Source organism: Acomys russatus, chromosome 31 (assembly GCF_903995435.1).
Source record: "Acomys russatus chromosome 31, mAcoRus1.1, whole genome shotgun sequence".
Lineage (NCBI taxonomy): Eukaryota > Metazoa > Chordata > Mammalia > Rodentia > Muridae > Acomys > Acomys russatus.
Window position 1 is genome coordinate 35,004,895 of NC_067167.1, and position 16,239 is coordinate 35,021,133.

The 16,239-nt window shown below is 39.0% G+C and overlaps 1 protein-coding gene across 1 annotated transcript in view; it reads right to left on the reverse strand.

Annotated features, from left to right (window-relative positions):
- The window catches only part of Trhde (thyrotropin releasing hormone degrading enzyme), a 438,539-nt gene that overhangs the window by 312,117 nt on the left and 110,183 nt on the right, over window positions 1–16,239 (reverse strand). The window contains exon 3 of the mRNA XM_051172782.1: window positions 12,140–12,266. Coding sequence (XP_051028739.1) covers window positions 12,140–12,266 — 127 coding nt within the window. The remainder of the gene's footprint in view (window positions 1–12,139; window positions 12,267–16,239) is intronic.

The window sequence follows — 16,239 nt, forward strand, 5'->3', positions numbered from 1 at the left end:
TCAAGTGACTAAAGCTGGAAGACTAGGTTCCAGGACAGCTTAAGCCACATAAGGAGCTCTTGTCTCAAAATGAGCAAACAAAAACAAACAAACAACAACAAAATAAAGCATAGGCTTGAGGTGCAGTGGTAAGGCACTTGTTTAACATACAAAGTGTCCTAGGCTCTATCCCTAGCACTACAAGGTAAACAAACAAATTCATTCATTAATTTTCCATCTACTTTTAATAAGATTGTAAGACCTTAATGCAAAAGCTAAAAGGATGGTGCCCTAATTATGATAACCACTCCAGTCTCTAAACCTGGGAAATAAGTAATTACTGTGCATGTTTACCATGGAAATATCAGAAGGGTCCTGGCACAGTAGCAGAGAGCAGAGGAAAGGAAAGGGAGTACATATTTTGACTATGTCTCTGTAATTTTGTTTCAGTCCTTTCCTAGATGCTTAACCCTATTTTACATAACAACCTCTCAGGCTTAGCGCCTTGAAATGAAACTAATTTGAAAACCCCTCTGATCTCAATACAAGCTATTTTTGCTGTTAAGTTTATGGGAATGGTCACCTTTCTCTGAAAATCGCCTGATTGGCAGTGCTACCGTCAGCAGTAATCCCCCTGTAGACTTTAATGAAATGTTCCTCCCTTTCTCCAGGGCTTTGGATTTCATTTTGGCTCTAATTAACTCCAGATTGACCAATGGGCAGTGAAGGAAACAATTCACTTCGAGAAGAGTCTTATTACAGCCATTATTTTGTTCTGAGTACAGCGGCTCTGTTTAGAAAATACAGAAAATAAGGCCTGGAGGGAAGGCCCAGCATTTAAGAGCATGCGATGCTCTTGCAGAGGGTGAAGTGTGATCCCAGCACCTTAGTCTGGTGGTCGGTCCACAATCACCTGGACCTCCAACTCTAGGGGCTCTGACACCTCTGCCTCCACACACACCACACACATAGACCCACACATATGTACATAATCTTAAAAGTAAAATACATATTTTATAAAAAATGAAAGAAAATGCAGAAAATGTAAATCACTTATCTTGGTATGCTTATTCCAAAGAGCCAAGAACGAGGAAGTGAAACATAAAAGACTTATCCCCTATAGCATCACAGAAAAAAAAGTGTGTGTGTGTGTGTGTGTGTGTGTGTGTGTGTGTGTGTGTGTGTGTCTATCTGTACCTCATAGTTCAAATAGCTCGTCAATTTCTTCAAAACTATAGTTTGAAAGGAACCAACATTAAGATTTCGTTTGAAGTCCCATTATAATACAGAAATGTTTGTTGGTTCTTCTTTCAAAATGTATCTGGAATCTGCTCACTTCTTACCATTTTCATTGTTGGTAGTCTAATTCAACACAAGGTTGTTGCTCGGTTTGATGCATCACATTCACTCGGCTCTGGGCTTCTCTCATCCTGCCAACAGTCTTTTCTGCATGAGCCAGCCAATGTGATTGCCTAGCAGTGTTACACCCAATCCCAGGCTGCTCCATCCAGGGTGTGTTCACACTCACCCCTGTACTGAATGCCTAAGCCCATATGGTGGCAGCTGGAAATGGGTGCGGGGAGAGCATAACACTTAAATGACGTCTTGAGAGTATGGTCCACATGATGAGTCCTTGCCTTCTCTTGGCCGTGTGAAAACATCAAAAGAAAGGAGTCATCTGTGAGTCGGAAAGGGAGCCCCAAGCTGAGCTTAGACATCCATACTGGCAACTTGTTTTTAAATTCATGTTGTAGAAACACTTAAAAAATAGATTTCTACTAATTGAGGCATCTAATCGGTGGGATTTTGTTATGGCCTCCCTTTGCTCATCGATGTTCTGGTTACCTTAAAGCCGTCAGCATATGCTAACCTTAGCACCATGCTTCATTCACACCGGCCTCCTTCTCACCTCTCCAGTAAGCCAGGCATGCTCCTCCTCAAGCTGCCTCTTTTTAGGAAACATTATGTCAGCAAGTATAATGTCATCTGCCTACAGAAAACAGAAAACTCCTCTCACACCAACACATCAGACACTTTCTTCTCTGGCCTTTTCCTCTATCACAGTTATCAATTTCTAGCCACAACTATAAATATGTATGTACACATCTGCTTTTATCCTCACTAATATGTAAACCTAATTGAAGACTGCTGTCTCCTTTGTTAGCTACTAATAGCAATTTTACGGAACCAAGTAAAATGGTGCTTCTACATAATAGACACTCAACAAATATTTACAAGCCCATGAATAAGTTCTACCTTCTTTTCAAAGAACAATGAGGGAAAGTTGATGGATGAATAGATCATTATTTTATTTTAGATTACAAAACATCCCCAGTTCAAAGCTCAGCTTTTTATTAATCTCTCCCATTAGAATATAATCATAAAACCAAATGGGCATTACTTCTCAGGCATGAACTCACCCATTTTAAGCTGACAGTTTATTTATGTGGATAAATAACTATAGCTAAGCCATGTTGAATCTTCTGCTTATATTTACCAAAAGGGGTATTTTATAGGGTATATTATTTTTTTTTCTGTGTTTACTAAGCTAAAAAAATATTGTATTTAGTTTGTAAGACAAAGAGTTAGCTTTTCTTTCATGGATGGAAAGAAGTTGGTATCTACTCACTTATTTATAGGCATTGATTTGATGCCTACTTTGGACAATGCACCATTCTAGGCAAATGAGTTAGATCAATGAACACACTTTTTAAAAATAGCCTGTTCTCATAAAGACTTCATGCCAGGAGAGAAGGAAAGAAGAGATAGGATGAATTTAGTAAAGAAAATGAATTATACACAAATAAAATATGTGCTATGTGAAGTTAGAAAGTGCTGGTGAAAGGGGCTGCGGTGTGGAAGAGAAGTGATCATCATGGTCGTACAAAGGAGAGGATCAAGTCTCATGGCAAGAGAAGGTACTCTATCCATGTACATTTCTGTAGGAAAAAAAAATCTCCAAATCTGGAAGAAGAACAAGGGCAAAGGCCTTGGGTTGAAGAATGTTTGGAGTGTTGGAGGAAAAAGCAAAACTAGAAAGGTAAAAACAGAAACTGTGGGCTACAGAGAAATAGGAGTCAAGACATGCGTGTCAGGGAGGGACCAGGTTATAAAAGCTCTTCCAGGCCAAGGGAACGCTGGGCTCTACTCTTTGAGCAAGGTGAATCGCTGGGGTGTTGATCAGCCAAGTGGCGTTGCCACTGTGGTAAATCTGTACAGACGCTCTATAACCTTGGATGTGATTATAACCCAATTAGCCTGTCATAAATGCAAAGAGCATTTACCACTGCTAACCTGCAGAACAGGGGAACAGCAGTTGTCCACTCTCATGATTACATGCCTGGCTGGAGCTGTGTCTCCGAACTGCTTCCCAGAATCTTGAGAATATCAACCCATGTATTGTTAGCCCAGGAAAAGATAAGCATTCAAAGGAGGCTTCCTGCTGGGAGCATATGCCTTTCTTACCATCCTAAGGCTGAAAATGGTTAAGGTGAGCAATAAGTCAAGTGCTATCTATACATTCAGCTACCATCTTCTCACATCATTTAACAATATTTTATTCATGTTTGAACATTGCTTCTGCTGGTGGTTCTTCATTTGAGATAAAGTCTCGCTAAGTAGACCAGGCTTGCCTTAACTCACAATCTCCCCCTGCCTTAGGGGCCCATGGGTTAAATTCATGATCTAAGCTCAAGAACACGAAGCCTGGATGGAGAGGAGCAACTAAGAAAATGGTGAGAAAATAACAGGTTATAGAGCTTATAAATATGCAGTCACGTGGACTTACTGAGTTTAGATGAGTGGGAATAAAAGATAGGTCCTAGTTGTTTGCAGAGTGGCTTGAAGTCAGGGGTTTACATTATGTTAATTTGTTTATACTCACTAAGTGTCTGCAATACTAGTGTGTGTGTGTGTGTGTGTGTGTGTGTGTGTGTATGTATGTTTTTGTGTGTGTTTCCATGGTTCCCCATTCATAATTCCCTTCCCAGGGCAGGCATAGCAACTAGAAGTTCCCTTTCCTAAAGCAAGTCATAGACAATGCAATCCTATCCAACATTTCAGTCTTGGTAAAAAAAAAAAATCCCTGTGTTGAACATTGTCTTCTAAGGGACAACATGACCGTAATGCAGAAGAGGTTTATTGCTATAACACGCAGGAAAGAATGTCATACATAGAAGCCCAAAGGGATTTAATCAGATAGGCCTTGTTAAGTTTCTCCAGCCAGAATAAATAGCATTAGAACAGTCCTCCTCTCTTCTCCTATCATATTTCTATACCATTATCTAGAACTCAAACATATTCATGCAATGCATTCTGTACAGAAACATAAGTGGATGGAACCTCAGGACAGTTAAACACTAGAAGGCCCTTGGAGGGTGCTGAGCCTAGAGAAGGCTACTACTGCAGAGGTGATTGCTTGCCTCCTGGTGAGAAGAAATACCCATGCAACAGCCTGGGCAGCATGGAGAACAGAAGGCATGTATGGTGATGGTTATCTGTGACAGCAGAAAGAAAACAGTATTGTATGTTAGCTCTGCTTTTGCTCCTATGCCACCCAGTGGGGGTGGCAGGTAGGAAGTAAAAGTTAAACTTGAGAGGAAGAAGTCTGAGACATAAATCTAGAAGGCAACAGCATCAGCAGATCATGGGTGGTGTTCACAAGACTGGTTGGGGCCACAAAAAGAGATTCCACCAGAGTCACTAACAAAGAAAAGGGATATCAAAGTTGACTCCTGGCAGACACAAGTGCCACACAACTAGAAGGACTTCAAGGGGGAAAGGAGAAGAATGAGAAAATAATTTGTAAAAATGTGCTGTCCTAAAAAGAAATTGAGAAAAGTGAAGCTGAGTCTTATGGTGTTGGGAAGAACAATTGTGCCAGACGCTGCTGAGGAAGACTAAAGTAAGATTTGCAGTGTGGGGTTGCTAGTAAACTTGAGGAGTTTTAGTGCAGGATTGAGGGCCAAAGGCTGATGCGCAGTACATTCATAGAAGAGGAGAAAAAAAGAAATCGGAGCCCGCACTCGTACACAGTCCTTTCAAAGCAGTTTAGCTGTAAACGGAAGGAAGGAAATGGATCTGCAGACAGAGTGAGTGGACATATAGTTAGTGGAGCTGAGGAAACAGTGCCATTCTTTTAATGCTGATAGATAAAGAACCAGGAAAGAGGAAAAACTGAACTTTGGGTAGAACTGAAGAATTGCTGAACTGATGTCTTTGATCAGGCTAGAGAAGAGAATAAGAGAGGCACACAAAAGGAGGGCCCTTCTCTTCCAGACCACACCCTGATGCACCTGGCTACCAGTGTGCGCGAGTAGAGTCCAAGGCAGAAGGGTTTATGCAATCATCAGATGCCTAGTCACTGGAAATGCATCTCCTGTCCTAAGAGCCAAATATCTCTGTTCAGACAATTGAAGCAATGTGTTGGAGGCCTCTTCATAAATACACCTTAAGTTAGACCCTGGTTGAATTTAGTAAAACTGTGCTTAAGAGAAATCCCAAGGATCTGAATGTCTGAAACTCAAGACGAAGGGGGGTAGAGTTTCAAGAAAATAAAGCATGTAATAACACTGTCAACTCAGCAAAATGATTTTGAGAGTTTTTTTAAAATTAGATTTAAAGTCCTTGGTGGAAGATGGCCCAATTTACTACCATTGTGGAGCACAATGCATCTAGTAACTTCTCAATAAATGCCTGGTGAATTAACTAGTTAATTCAGCCTTACAGCTGGTTTGTGTTACATTAAATCCTCCACCTCATGTTCTGCCTTGCTTGTTTATAGTGTAATAATCCTGCATATCCTTCCTACTGAAATGCATTGTTTTCATTGATTCCTTTCATCTTTAGCTTTTTGTTTATTTCTTTTTTTTTATTAGTAGTTAAATATCACAAACAGAGAGTATCCTATATAAGGTCTTTTGCCAGTGCAGTCCTGAAAGTATACAGCATGTAATAGCTACAAAATAGCCTAACAAGAGCAGTTAAATGGCCATATTATAGAATAATTAATGAAGGAATAAAATGCCCTGTTAAATTGTGCTAAAATAACTGTGAGATGTTGGAATAACTGTGTCTACTTTAATAGGCTTTGGTGTTGTTTTCACACAAATGGTGGTCGGATTGAGGCTCAGGCACATATAAAACACTTCCTGTTGGAAGAAGTTATGACCATTGTTTTGGCTTATAAGAAAAATCACCAGCTTTTCCCAAAGTAAATTACCTTCATAAAGTAGAGAATACATTTCTTATTTTTTAGAGAGAAGGTGGGAAAACTGCTTGAAGACTCAGTTCCCAGTGACACTTGGTAGAGTAAAAAGTAAAGTTCTGTTGTACCGAACTCCCTAAGAAGGCACTAATCTCCACAGCCCATAATGGACCCCCAAAGCACAAAACTGAGCAGTTATAATAAACCATCTATCCCACTGTAGAAAAATGTTGACTCCATCAGTGTGATTCATAGAGTCCAAGGTATGCCTTGGCTTCCTCTCCTACACAGGGCTCAAAATAATCTCCTCTCTTTCTTTCCCACCCTTTGCTAAACTCCAATCTCTTTTGACAGGATAATTTGAGGGATTCTGACTGAAGGAAGCATTTTGAGAATAAATGTATGCCCCACACAATGAAGCCAAAGATTTTATCTTAGAAAGCAACATTACATCGGGACTTTAACCAGTCACATCATACTAACGATTTACTTTTTTTAAAAGGTAAAGGAAGAAATAAAACTTTAAAAATATCAAAATAAACTTCAAGTAAACGATGAGTCTTGTAACTAATATGAAGTGGTATTACACAGTTATAATCCCAAATGAAATACAACTATATTCACCACTTAAAGACAAATGCCACAGGAGGGAAAACATTTAGTAGTCTATACCAATAAGGAAAACTTAATAACCTAACTGTTAATATATTTCAAATCGTGCGTGTGCATGCGTGCATGTGTGTGTGTGTGTGTGTGTGTGTGTGTGTGTGTGTGTGTGTGTGTGTGTTTGTGTATGTTCCAACTACATCATGAAATACTTGGTGAGGTTTTATTCCTTGCAAGTAGCAGATCATCATTATCTCCCTCATCAGCACTGCAATCAAAACGATACATCAGGCTGGAGAGGTGGCAAAGCACTTAACAAGCCTGCATTCAAACAACGTTCTGAACTGGAGCCCTAGAACCCACGGGTGCAGGGGGATCCAGCTGTGGTGATGTGAGTGTCTGTACTCAAGAGTGCTGGGAAAGTGGAGACAATCAGAAGCTCGGGACTCACTAGCCAGCCTGGCTGAACTGCTGAGCCTCAAGCTCCTGCTAAACGCAACACCAGAGATGAAATAAAGTAATGAAAAGAATATGTTTTAGGGGGAGTAAATCATTAGTCAAGCTCTCTTTCAAAATTATGGTACACAGTTACTGAGAAATGATGCGTGAGATTGGCCTCTGGCCCACACATGCACATACATGCAAAACCAGAAAAATCAGGTATATCTATTATTGCTTAAACAACGACAAAAAAAAAATCTATTATTCAAACTAGCATCTCTTGTACTCAAACTCTAATAAGAAAATCTATTTATTCCATTCTAGAGAGTGTATACTCATTCCTGAGAGTTACAGGGTCCCAGGTATGCATGGGCACCTGCACTATATGAGCCTCAGAATAATCTCTCTCCTTTCTCAGCTGCCACTCTTCTCTGGATTCACATAAAGAAAGGGCTTCTCTGTAAGCACACTTCATATCTATAACACAGAACTCACATCCTCCACTTAGAGTGCTATTAAACATTTCCCTATAAGACTAACGTGCTTGGCTATATTTCATACTTTGTGATTATCAAATTCATTCGTCCCTGTAAATACTGTATTCTTCCCTCAACATACCCCCAATCTCCTTGAGGGCAGAAAGTCTTGTGACAAAACACCTGTGCTCCCTCCACAATCACAGCACCGCGCCAGGCAGGTAATGAATTCCCCCATAAAAGCAAATGTGCTGTGTCTTGAAAAGAAGCAATCAAGCAAACTCCTTTACAAAACATCGATTTACAAATTACAGAGCAGCAGCAAAGGGAAACTGAAAACTATCTGCCATAATTAATTGAAACCTAAATAGGGTGAATAACAAAATATTGTGCCAATCATTTTATCTGCCACCTAATTAACTTATAAGCATCTACGATGAAAACATGTTTGCAGTACTTAGGTATGTCTTCATGTTGATGCTGCTGTGATTCATCAGACTTGTTTCTTCATAGTTTTTCCTTACACTTTTCTTGCAGTGGTTATGTATGTAGGAAGTTAACAAAACTATATAATATATTATTCTACTAATAGATAATCTGCTTTATTTAAAATGATGTATACTTTATGAGTTCTGAAAATTTCTAAAAATCTCTATTTAACAGAATTCCAGTGTCATAGAGTCACAGAGCCTGAATTTGAATTCCTAATCCACTTATTATTATTATTTATATGATCGATAAACATTATTACATTACCAAATCCTAAAATTTCTTCCTCTGGAGAATTAGAAAATAATAGATACTACTTCAAAAGACCATTATAATAACTAAATGGGTAAAAATGTACAAAGCTCTTAAGAACAATTCACATTTTATAAACACAAACACAGAGGCCATTTTGCTGTTGTCAATATGATTTACCTGTAATATGAAAGATAATTTACTTCTTTATATGTCTACAGTGCTGCATAAATCAGCGCTGCAAAAGCTCATGGAAATAGAATGTGCGGATATAGACAGTCTTGTATTATAACAAGGATACTCTAATCTATTGTATAAGTTAATACCAAGAAGTAAAAAATTCTATGTGCCTCATACAGATGGTTTTTGTTACTCAAAGTAGAGACTTTAACACAAATTACACCATTGGCTTCTGTTGACTCAAAAATGATAAGTACATAGCTTTGTTTATCAAGGAGAATAAACTGACACCTTAAGTTAATGAGGCACAGTAGAAATCCTCTCAAGGAACTCTCCCCATAAGCTACTTGGAGTGAAAACTCAAATTCTTAGCTATAAGCTGGTATGAGCTGTGCCATGGTCAACAAAGTTCAACTGTTCAGCATCAGAAATGAGACAGAACACAAGAGAGATGTTCAGAAATAATATATTGAAGAGTCAAACAGAGCAAAATGGCTTTTAAATAAAAGAAGATCCAAACCTAGTCTAGTGCTTACGTGTTCAACCCTCGGGCTTAGGATACTGAGGAAGAGGATCCCTGGGTTTAGGTACTGCCTGGTCTACATAGTGTGCCCTAGATCTGCTTGGACTCACAAAGAGTTGGGCAAGGGAAAAGCCAGCTTCCCCCAGCCTTCTGGATTTACATTATCTTGCACCCCATTACACCCAGACCAGACTGCCCACCCCTTCACTCACTCTCTTCCATGAATGTTTGCCTCTTTGCCGCTTCATAGACATCACAGAGGTCTGAGTTCAAACTCTAGGTACTTTGGTCCCTCGGGTAATAACTCATGCCCTCTGATTTCCACTGGGCTCATTTTTTCCTTCTCTTGAGTTGATATCTAAACATGTCCAAATAAATACTTCCATGTTAAAAACTATAATTAATTAAATTCTAAAAGCCTCAGTCTCTCATGCATGCCACACCTAGCCCTCATATGCTTTCTAAACTTCTATTCTGGTTATTTATTAATATTGAGTGAGTGCGTGAGTGAGTGAGTGCGTGAGTGAGTGAGTGTGTGAGTGAGTGAGTGAGTGAGTGTGTGACTGAGTGAGTGAGTGAGTGACTGAGTGAGTGAGTGCGTGTATGAGTGAGTGAGTGAGTGAGTGAGTGACTGAGTGAGTGAGTGCGTGCATGAGTGAGTGAGTGAGTGAGTGAGTGAGTGAGTGAGTGAGTGAATGAGTGAATGAGTGAGTGAGTGAGTGAGTGAGTGAGTGAGTGAGTGAGTGAGTGCATGGTTTAAGCCTGGTCTCACAACATAGACCAGCTGGCCTCAAGCTTGTCATCCTCCTGCTTCAGCCTCTTTCATGCTGGGGTCACTGATGGGTGTCACCACACCTAGCATGTTAGCTATTTAAATGATTCTCTCCAACTAATAAACTGTGCTTGTTACTAATTGGCTTTCTGTCTGTCTTCACCCAGTAGAATGAAATCTCTAGGAAAGAAAAGACTTTTGCCTATTTTGGTCACTGCAAGTGAAAAAATGACTATGGCAGACTCTTGCTAAATGCGTACAGAGTGTATGAGGGAAGAAAGAAAGGGCCTTGAAAACAATTTTTGATAAATCCGAAGGGTCAAGGCAATCATAGTCAAAATCTAGAATACATCTCCAGGCATCATTAACAAAGGCTGAGTTTGTGAATATAAAATTTACTTAAAGTATAATTCATAATATATTATGGAAGGTGAGAACTTGTCGAGAATGAATTCTGCGACTAGGGATTTTTATGTAAGGTATATTTAGAGAGCATACTTACAAATCCATTAGCATACACATCTACAGACATAGGAAATAAGTAGACCTTTACAAGAAATTTCATAAAGCACCCTGAGCTGTGGTAACTCCCCTAGATATATAAAAAGGAGTGTGCTGGGGTAAGTCAAATCATTCAATTATATACACCATAAGGTAGCTTAACAAGCAGTAGTAACAGTGAATAAAGCTTTTTTTTTTTTTTTTCTGCAGATGAAAGCCCGCATGGTTCAATTGTGAGTGAAATAGAGGAGCAGAAATGAATCCTACTGCAAGCTGACAGTTACATGGAACCCCCTGAAGTTATAAATTGAGTTCCTCTGCTAATTACTGGTCTCAAGGGGACAGAGAAAGATCCGCATTTTATTTCTGTTGCTGAACTAGCAACATAAGCACTTGTGAATTTTACATTAGGGTCAAGCTGGGAAGTTCCCAGTTACCTAGTGTAGGTAACAGCAGGACCTCCCATGCAAATAAGGTCAGGCAGTCTTTTCTGCCTTGGGTGACTACCAGTGAGAGATCAGTAAAACAGATTCTAAAAAGGAAGGGGCTGTAAGAAGGAAGGGTACAGAGACTATTTGAAATAAAACTTTGTTTATAAATGCTGAGTGGATATTTCCAAAAGGCCTTACAATTTTGCAATATAGCTCATTAAAATGCAGTGTCATGCCAAGAGATGACTACGTCAGCTGTTCGATCTACTTTCTGGGCTACTTGTTGTATGACCAATAAAGCTACACAGCAGGCAGGTACTCTAATGAAACAGGCCCAGTATTCCAGGGAGGTGAGCCTGTGGTTCAAACTAACATTTTGATCAAAAAATGTATCTAATGTGGATTCTGACAAAAGGAAAACACACTTGGGAAGAAAATTGGTGAGAGAGAAGGAGTGGGGAACAAAAGGCTATTGTGATGTCATATCCAAACCAAGTTCCTGAAAAGGAAAAGTAACTTCAACATTTCTAATGCATATATGCACCATTTATAATGTCCTGGAACATTCTAGCTCAATTCCTGCCAAAAGCACAGCCTCATTCAAATTAGAATAATACATTAATGTGGTTTTTCACAGGACCAACAATTACTGAACACATTCGCTCTGTAAAAGCAATGCGTACAAGAACATTCCATTATTACAACAATTTCCATTATTACCAAGTTTCTCTTCAATCACATTTTTATTAGCTTAACTGTGTGCTACAAATAAAATCTTAAAAAATATCTTAAAGGAGAGTCAATTCATTAAGATCTGACATACAACAATTTGGAGAGACGAAGACTACCCATGTCAGCTCTGCATGCAACAATGCCTTGTTCTGAGAGTCACAAAGAGTGGGCTGTCTCAATGTTAGGGCACACCTCAGTCCCCTTATATGGAATGTGTTTTAATTGCATCTGCTCACGTGGTCATTGTAGTGATCACACTTGGTTTTTTGCAAGCTCCCTTCCATGGGATGTATTTAACAAACTGTAGCTATTCAGGTTACTTTTTGGAATCCTGACTCACACAGTGCCTTCCCTAACTCCCATGAGCACTTGCTGGCAAGACGCCAGGACATGATTCTTATTTTACTTCCTCAGAAGAAATTATTTTTATGCTTCTCATCTCTAAAAATATAAACCTTTGAATTTTTATGCTGCTGGATGCCTCAACTAATGATGAAGAAAAAATTCCCCCTTCCAGGTATCTTTCCAATAAAATAACAAAGAAATTCTTACCTAGTTTCGGCAAAGAATAGGGCACTTTAAAGTAGTCTTCATAAAATTCTATTAATCTTTTTGTAATGTGGACGGCATAGTCCCCGGATCCTCTTCTGATAGCGTCAGGTCTTGCATATAATCGGACCTAATTAAAAATATATATAAAAGTTACTTCAGCCTCTTGGTACTTGAGTTTTATTTTCCCTGAACATATGAATCTGCACAAATCACTTTGAATAGTATAAAAATTAAACAGGGTTCTTGTTTGTATATCAAAACACACTGTGGCGAAAGAGCCAAATTTAAACAATCGACAAAGCTGAGTTGAGCAAGTCACAATTTCCTCACTTCCAGGATGACACAGAAAAGATTTATACACCTTGCGTCAAAATAAATATTCCAAGTTATCACTTACATGTGCTTGCTAGAGATATGAAGGCATGGTGGATTATTATAATGGATGCCTGGCTCAGCAAGGGAGAAAACTCACGGTCTGTTAAGACATGCTGCATCAAGCTTTGGAAGAATTATGAGATTGGACTCGTGTGTGTGTGTGTGTGTGTGTGTGTGTGTGTGTGTGTGTGTGTGTGTGTGTGTGTACAAATGTCTTAGTCACACCTCCTTTCTCTCTTTGTTGTTCCTTTGAAATCAACTGCCTTTATTCCAAATATATAGACTAAGGACAGAAAACTTGCCATGTACATAAGCAACCACCACTCTGGAAGACTGTCTGCACCTGCTCCAAGATTCAAAACCAGCTGATGTAATTCATATTTTTAACAGAATCTGGGCACTTATTATTGATTCTTAAAACAAGCATCCTAAATTATCTAGTCCTTGTCCAGAATGAAAAAGTCCCAAAGTGAGAAACATAAAACTGAACAAAGCCAACAATCGTATAGAAGAGGTTAAAATGAGATTAGTTTTCACAAAGCTATGCAGCATCTTTCCTTCCAGAGGCTAAATCTATTTTTCACAGATGTGGTCCCTAATCCTCATATCAATTCTGTGAATAAGAAGTATACATTTCATGCAGCAGTAGAAAGAGTAGCAGCATGGGAGTTGGATTTTAGTTCTACTCTGCCACTAACTAAGCTGGAGATATTGAACAAATGATTTAACCTTTTTGGGTTGTATTTATAAAGTGATGATGTTGACCACCAGCTAGTTGCTAAAGTGCTTTTCAGTTCTAAAACATATTACCTCCAATCCCATTTTACAAATAAGGGAGTCTGTGTCCTTTTTAAATAACTACAAAAAAAAAAGTTGTTTACTCAATATACTAAAATGGATATATATTTTCAACAAGAAAACAAAAAAGCTCTATTTGATTATAATGTAAACATTGATTATACAATTAACTCTCTATTAGCCTTGCCTAAGAAGACAGAACAGAGGTGTGTAGTCATAAAGTATAGGGTTGAGGCAAGGAAAATACATCCAGATTTCATGTTGGAAAAACATATATTTCAATAATATGCCTGCTAAATTCAATAACAATTATTTACTTAAATTGAAACTGCTTATTCCCTATCAGCAAAATCAGATGGCAAATTCAACTGATAGTTATCAACAGTCTTAACTGTAAATGGTATAAAACTAGAAGCTATCAGGACAGACCATCTGCATACAGTGGAAGTAGACTCTCCCACTCTAAGAAACAGCAGGTTCGCTGCCATGACATCAACTCTTTACAAACATGCAATGCCTTATAAGTAGTTCTCAAAAACTATCCCCTGGAGAAGATGAGGACACAACTGATTTAGAAATAAAGAAAGGCTCTCAAACAGTGACCTTAGCACTTGGCGGAAGTGCTGTGCTCATGAACTCACAGAAGCCATGGTTACCTCTACAAGATCAAACCAGGCAACATTCCAGAATGCAATGGAAAGGGGCTCATGAGGAGCTATGGATAAACAGGTTAAGACATTTAAAAAGAGGACATAGAAATGGAGGTGGATCAGGAAGGAGAATTTGGGTTGAGTTGGGGGTGAAAACAATCGAAATACATGATATGAAATTCTCAGAAAATTAATAAAGTATTATTAATAAAATTTAAAACTGAGGAAGTGAATATGTAGCAACCTTGAAGGCACTTACAGGCAGAGATGGCTTACGTGGGAGTGGGGGAAGCACTATGAAAGGATAAAAAAGCAAGCAAGCAGAGAGATGGGAGCTGAGCACACCGAATGGCCAAGAAGATGAAGCGAGGACACTGGCAGCATCCACCAGAGCCCATTGGTAACCATCACTTTGCATTGACCCAATCACAGGACTGTTCATTTGGTATATTTTCGCACCAGATTCAAGAGCAAGCATTTTTTTTTTTCATTTCATTTCATACAGAGCACATGCTATCTACTTAATCAAAGGAGCCGTAAAACTTTAGAGAAAAGCCGATGCATGTGTAGCAACATACATTACACGTATCCTCAAAGACCTTCTCAGTAATTAGATGAAGGGAGTGGCAGGCTAGTGAGAAGTGCTATATCAACAATAAACTACAAATAGCAGGTGGACACCGAGGAAAGATGAGGTTCCGAGATATTCCCTGGTTTAAAAAAAAAAAAAATTGGTAAATTGTTATTAAATCTATAGCAGGGACTACTCCAATGTGACATAACAAGGGTCACGGACTTTACATTTAGGCGGCACGGTTGATTTGGGTAGAAACACAATCATGTCTATCAATCAACTCTACCAGTTAGTCCAGCATTCTGTAGAGCCAAGCAGGAGGAACACAGTTAAATCAATCTGCTTGTCAAGACCTGATGGGAATAATCCAACTTGAATGAGAAGACAAAATAGACACATGCTTAACACAATGTCTTCATTTTCTAGTTCAGACATTTATTGCATGCCTGCTGTGTCCCAGGCATTGTACCAGGGAATAGAAATAGAACAATAAAACCCCTACTACAAAACGAACAAGACATTTATACTTACTGCTCTTAAGAGGTTCACAGTATGTGGAAAACAAACAAATAAATCACCATCAAAAATACAACCCAAGAAAAGGAGCAGTGCACATTCTGTCTTCCCACTCAACAGACACACAAAGCTAAATCCTCAATATCTTCTCCCCTCATCTCTTCAAAGACATCATAGCCAAAATACCCTTTGTTTCCATTTCATCAACATATGCTTCCATAGTGCACACAAATACTCTGTGTTCTTTCTTACAATTCTTGTTGCTATTATTTGTTTTGTGTTATTTTCTTTTCTTTTCTTTTTTTTTTTTTTTTTTTTTAAGATGAGGACTTCCTGTGTAGCTAGTTCATGATCTTCCTACCTAAATTTCCATAGTTGTGGAAATGTATGTAGGCACCACCACACCCACCTTTCTATTCTTCTTTGTTTTGTTTTGAATTTCATGTACATCTTCCAAGTAGAATTTTCAGAGAATTAATGAGTGAGTTAACATCCGAGCCAGACAACGCCTGAGGACAATTTGTATGAGCAAGGCATTTTCTACATACATTCCCTTTCTAGTCTCCCTTAGACTCCGGGAAAAACAGCTTTTGTCCCCACTGCTTTTCTAGGCCCGATCGCAACAAGATCGGTAATAACCACATGGTGGAAAACCTAATATCCAATCCAGTGCTCAACCCATCAGCAGATTTTGCATTTAGTTGATTATTTAATGTCCTTGAAACAGTTTCTTTCTGTGGACCAGTCATTTCTCAATGTTGGGGAGATCCGTGTTTCAATCCATAGACCTCTTTGCTCCTTTGTTTATACTCAGTCCTTTAATTATAACGGCTAACTTTGTGTTCCTGTGATGACTTACAAAGTGAAGACTTAGCAAATAATACTAGGCTTCCATCGCCGTTACCCAGCTGTCCACTCTGAATCTCAGACTTCACATTCCAAAGGCAAATTCCTGCTGATTCACATTCGCAACTGCTCCTCCAAAATCTTGCACATCTCAGTTAAATGTATGCCTATCCTGCTGTCTGTACCCAACATCTTGGCATCCTTGTCTTTCTCCTTCCCTCACATCCCAGCACATCCTACTGGCTATGTCTTAAAATCATAGCCAGAAGCCCTGGTTCCCACCACCCCGCTGCTACCACTCTGGTCCCAGCTATCTTCTTCTTTCTTATTGTTCTTCACAA